The sequence below is a fragment of the Beta vulgaris genome, chromosome 3 (assembly GCF_026745355.1).
Source record: "Beta vulgaris subsp. vulgaris cultivar EL10 chromosome 3, EL10.2, whole genome shotgun sequence".
Classification (NCBI taxonomy): Eukaryota; Viridiplantae; Streptophyta; class Magnoliopsida; order Caryophyllales; family Amaranthaceae; genus Beta; species Beta vulgaris.
This window is the reverse complement of record NC_079204.1, coordinates 52,083,858-52,089,208: the sequence shown is the minus strand read 5'-3', so window position 1 is coordinate 52,089,208 and position 5,351 is coordinate 52,083,858. Positions and strand designations below refer to the sequence as shown.

At 30.9% G+C, this 5,351-nt stretch overlaps 1 protein-coding gene across 2 annotated transcripts; it reads right to left on the bottom strand.

Annotated features, from left to right (window-relative positions):
* Positions 1 to 2,936: 2,936 nt before the first annotated feature.
* Positions 2,937 to 5,033, bottom strand: LOC104889434 (gibberellin-regulated protein 13). 2 transcript variants are annotated; one of them, XM_010674656.4, is made up of 4 exons: positions 4,819 to 5,033; positions 4,386 to 4,442; positions 4,139 to 4,172; positions 2,937 to 3,326 (listed from the first exon to the last, which is right to left on the bottom strand). In XM_010674656.4, the coding sequence occupies exons 1-4, from the start codon at positions 4,888 to 4,890 to the stop codon at positions 3,145 to 3,147; spliced, it is 345 nt and encodes a 114-aa protein (XP_010672958.2). In that variant the 5' UTR covers positions 4,891 to 5,033; the 3' UTR covers positions 2,937 to 3,144. The 2 variants fall into 2 exon arrangements, with proteins under 2 accessions (XP_010672958.2, XP_010672957.2); XM_010674655.4 differs by having other exon boundaries at positions 4,386 to 4,445; positions 4,819 to 5,032.
* Between the last annotated feature and the right edge of the window lie 318 nt (positions 5,034 to 5,351).

Here is a 5,351-nt window from a genome sequence, read left to right as displayed (position 1 = left end):
GAAACCTGCAAAATGATCATTGATCTTATATAAGTACCAATTCAGAGGATTTTGAGAGTCAATTGAGTTTTTTTTGGGTGTAATAATGCTTGATAATTTTTAAAGATAGAGATCTTGCCAATTCGAATAATGCACTTTTTTACGATCAAGGATTAAAGGAATGAAATCCTTGATGTTGTTAACATATAGTCAGGATGGAATTCGATGGATGTGGGTGAGGTTGATGGTTGTAGGAGATTGTCTTTGGTCATGTTTAGGGTGGTGGTGCAAGGTAAGGAAGCAAAAGCAAGGAGGTGCCAACCCTAGGAAAATAAAAAAGATTTGTGGAGAATACATTTATTCCTGAAGCTTTAATATAATGCTAAATTTGATGAAACTCGTTGATTGAAGTGATTACCATTGATCAATATTTATAATTTACAAACTTAGGATTATCTTATACATATTAAGAAATTTATCCAAATTATAAATCTATGAACAAAATATATTTTATAAAATATTGTATTCTATCAAACCAATCACTTAAAGACTAGAAATTCCTGCAATCTCTACTCCCGAGTCCCGACAAGCTCCCCACTTATTTTCTCTAGCATCCATGGGCAAATCTCTAGTGGAAATTTTTATTACGGAGTTGGGATTGTTTCAGATGGGCCAAGATAGAAGATCGTAAAATAATAAGTTAATGACCATTATAAACATATACTAATAACGCATAGATCGATATCCTTCCTTCTCAAGTCATACACAAAAACTATTAGTGTTGAATTGGGTATGTGTTGGCAATGAATATTAATTTGCGACTTTATAGGTTGTAATAATGCCTTGTAAGTTGTAAATTTGTAATGCAAGGAAAAATTGGAGTGAAAGTTATATTATTATATCTACTTATAGATAAAGGGCTTGTTTGACAAAATTAGCGGTTCTAGTAGTTGTTAGTTGTTGTAGTAGCTATAACGGCTGGGGTAGCTGCTAGTTGTCTACTAGTAGCTGTTAGAGATTAGCATTTAAAGTAATTGTTTAATTAGAAGTGTTTGACAAAAGTAGCTATTGAGATTGTAACATACAATAAATGATATTCATTATATAGTGTTTATTCGCTAACCGCTACTTATAAACATCAAACGTTACTTGTATTAACGTTCTACAACCGCTACCCGCTAATACAACCACTACCTCACCAAACACTCATAATTTTCTTAAGTAGTATTTTGACCTTATCCAACCGCTACCTGCTAATACAACCACTACCTCACCAAACACTCATACTTTTCTTAAGTAGCGTTTTGACCTTGTCTAATCGCTACGTAAAACGATATTGTCAAACAGGGCCAAAGTGGAAAAGTTTTATATTTAACTGGCCACATGAAATATTTTGGATATGTTCTTTTTAGTAAATGTTAAAACCAATGTTATCAGGATCGGGATCCTACTTTGGATCGTAGGGGTTGTAAGATCGAATCGGTGGGATCGGATCGTAGGATCTAAGATCCACAATTCCTTAAAATAGAGATAATTATGCTAGAATATAATCAGAAACTCATCTTCTAAATTTTCACAAATTAATAACAACTTATTTCATCAACAGATGATTATAGTTTTTCAATACTATAAGATTGAAGTAACATGCCACCAAAATCTAATAGGAGAAATATAATATGATGTGAAAATACTCTATGATTTTTGTACGATATAATCGAATCGTAGAATCGCAGGATCGTAGAATCGTATTAAGATCCTACCATGTGATTTTTTGAGGTTGGTAGGATCGAAAAATCCTACAGATTAAGATCCTACGTATGATCGGGATCGATGAGGTCCTTTTGGATCGTAGAATCATAGGATTGTAAGATCCGGATCGAGATTTGACAATAATGGGTGAAATCCTTTTTGAAAAAATAGAAAATTTTCTTGTCTCACATGGAATGTTTAGAAGAGTTTTATTTGGTTTAATTGAGAAGTGGTCTTATATAGTGTTTGAAGTACTCTCACTATAAATTGAGCTAGAATGCCTAGAAATGGCTAGCATATAAGTATATCTCATGAAGTACGTAAATCTTTCATTTTCTAAAAAATGTTACCATGTTAATGACGCCAAAAAACGACTAGAACATAACAACGTTGGTGGAGGATTTCTTTTTCTTTTCGGGATGCAAAATTTTGAAATTATATGCTTAAAATTTTCGATTATGACATTTGTTAAATATCGATCATATACAATTGATATTATCAATATTGGATTCTTTCAAAAATCTGAACCATAATATTCACTTCTTTTGATCATTGATTTATTTTCAAGAGAAAGGCTTGGAGTTATTATCTTCTTTGCTTTTGCTCTTGGAATCTATGGCAGATATTAAGTTTCATAATATGTATCATTGTCGTTTGTTTTCTACTAAGTTCTACCCGATGTTTTAACGTTTAAAGATAGGTGGTAGTTGCTTTAACGAGACCAGAGCCAGAATTTCTATCATGTCATTTCAATTTTACATCTCAATCGATTTTGGATATTTTTATCGAATGTGGTTTTCTTCTCATGTAAAAGAAAAATAGGTTTAATAATTAATATTCACTTATTAATTGAGAAATGTCATGATATGAACACTGTTTTAAGTCGATAAACTAGCAACTTAAAAAAGTAATGTAACAAATGAAAAGTTACAAAATTATAACAATCAAGGAAAATAAACAATCCAAGTAGGTGGGACAATGGTGTGGCATGAAAGATTGTCTATTATTTCTTACACATTTTGTACGACACACCAAGGAGAACCTCACTATATAAACTGGGATAAACGATTGTCTACCAACAATGTAGGACAACATAAAAAGAAGGAAATAATCCTCCCATATTAGGACCAACTAAATAAAACTTCAACAACATATACTTGTCACTTATGGTTTGTACCACTGGATTGTTGCTCATAGACCAAATGACATCCGTATATAAGAGATTATATATATAATCAATAGCAAGATTTTGTATTAGAAAAGAGGAGAGTAGGACAAATTAAAGAAAAAGGATAACAAAATAGTGGTCGAGAAAATAAAATATATAGATATGTATATAGGTTATATATTGGGAATACGAGTTGTATTCGTATTAGGTTATGGTAATTTCGTATTCCTAATATAAATGAAGAAGATTTAAGGGCACTTAGGACCACCCCTCTTAGTCTTCCAATTGTTGTAGCAAGGACAAAATTGCTTGTTGCCGTAGGTACCAGGGGGCACACACAAGCACTTGGCGCAGCATTTGTTACAGAAAAACAAGCAAGGTTTTTTGTACTGCGTATTTGAACATCTTGTTGCACATCGTGGTCCACATTCTGCACCAATTAACCCATTAAAACAACTAATTACTAGTACTCTCTAATTAGTACTAATTACCAAAAAAGAGTGCACATTATTAACTTGCCCAAAAGTGTTAAATGACATTAGACATGGAACTTCTCAAATAAACTCAATCTTATTAGTTATAATAATGAGTGATACCCGTGAACTTTGATGATGGATCTCACGTATAGTGAAAATGACATATTTAGATTTAGTGTGTGAAATAACTTCGTAAATTTTATTGATTTTATGGTGATTTTTTAAGAATCCTTATTTCCGGAATTATATATATTCCCCGTCTCCTCCTCAAATCCATAGATAATCTTTGTCTATTGAAAGCATATAGAAATATGTGTTCTTAAGCACAATTTTTGCTCAAATGAACAAAACGTAAAAGGTGCAGATATAAAAAGTACAAAAATTGTAAAAGAACAACTTAAAATTTTAACTAAATCATATTTTTACCCAATTTTATTTTGTCTCATATCCCTCTTTTACCCATTCTTGGTCCACTATATAGGACCCATTAATATATTTCTTTATTTCTTAAATAATTCACTCTGCCTCTCCTCCAAAACGTACATTTGTCGTCCCATATGAGTGACCTTTTCTTCCGTTTCTCATTGATCTTTATATCTATAGTAATTAAGTAGAACTCAAAAAGAACATAGGAGGTATATATTCAAATAAACCACAACATTGCTACTTCTATATTTATATATTAGTTAAGCAAATGCTAATATTCAATCAGAAAACAAACAAGAATGCATGCACATATGAGACAAATTCAGTAGTATAGATGTACCTTGAGGCTGGAGGCTGCCTGGAGTAGAGCCATACTGCAATTTTATTATTAAAATTCAAGACTTAGAATCTCATAATGTGGGTTAACCAAAACATGAAAACTCATATAACAAAGTTTAGATAATAGTATAATTTTTGTTCTGAAAAAGTGTTTTAGATATGAGATATCGAAAATATATATATAATATAATAAATAAAATAAAATTATAATAAAGCAGCTAGAATTTTCTTGAATCTTAGTATCATACCGAAGGCATAGTGCTTGAGGGTTGTGGGCTTGGACTTGGAGCTTCGGTCTTGGCTACCTTCTTCAACAAAGAAAAATATGTTCAGTATTAATCATCAGTTTTATAAATACTTATTAAGTTATTATGTTACATGAAAAAAGTAATTACATACTTCCTTAATTCTGAAATAAATGATACGCTTCTCTCTTATAAGAGTATATTGAGACTTGAGAGAAGTTAAGTTTAATTTATTTTACGATGGAGAAAGTATAATTAATTTTTGGTTTTTGACATATTAAGCTTTGACATGATTTTTTTTCAGTCATTAATTTGATTAAAATCACAACTTGATTAAGAAATTAGTAGAAGAGCAATGCTGCTATTTTTTTTCTTTGTTGAAAGAATGAAAATAGTTTATAAGAAGAGATATTAGATGAGTATTATTGATGCTTACATGGTTTTCTGCAGGAGAAAAATGCAGGAATATAACAAACAAGAAAATGGCATACAAAAGTTTCATAGCCATTGCTTCTTTTCAACAGAAAATTGTAATTATCTGTAACTCTAAATCTTACACCTTAGAAAAGTAGGGGAAAAAAGCAGCCAGAAAAGAAAGAGATAGAAAAGTGAAGCTGAGAATGAGAGTGATGGAGGTTGGTGGTTACTAACGATATTGGAGGGTATTTATAGACAGTTGTGACCGGTATTCTGCTTACTAGATTCGATTTTTTTAAAATTAAATAAATAAAGGATGTTTGATAAATTGGTAAAAGATTTTATTTAGGGAAAGTTTTTTGTATAAGATAGTCTTCTAAGGATTTGGTTGACTTTTTTAAGAAAATAGATATTTAGAAATTGGTTTTCAATTTTTTTAATTCGATCCTGCTCAAAGGTGTCCCGGATGCTGGATAAGAAACTTATTTTAGTACCTGTCAAAAGAAAAACTTATTTTAGTATAAAGGTTATTTAAACAAATGAGAGAATAAT

Excerpts from the sequence above, each read along its gene's own strand:
- LOC104889434 (XM_010674655.4), bottom strand. The coding sequence starts at position 4,890 with ATGGCTATGAAACTTTTGTATGCCATTTTCTTGTTTGTTATATTCCTG. Across the intron at positions 4,173-4,385 it reads CCTCAAGCACTATGCCTTCG|TATGGCTCTACTCCAGGCAG; the intron begins GTATGATACTAA and ends ATAAAATTGCAG. Across the intron at positions 3,327-4,138 it reads AGGCAGCCTCCAGCCTCAAG|AATGTGGACCACGATGTGCA; the intron begins GTACATCTATAC and ends TAATTGGTGCAG.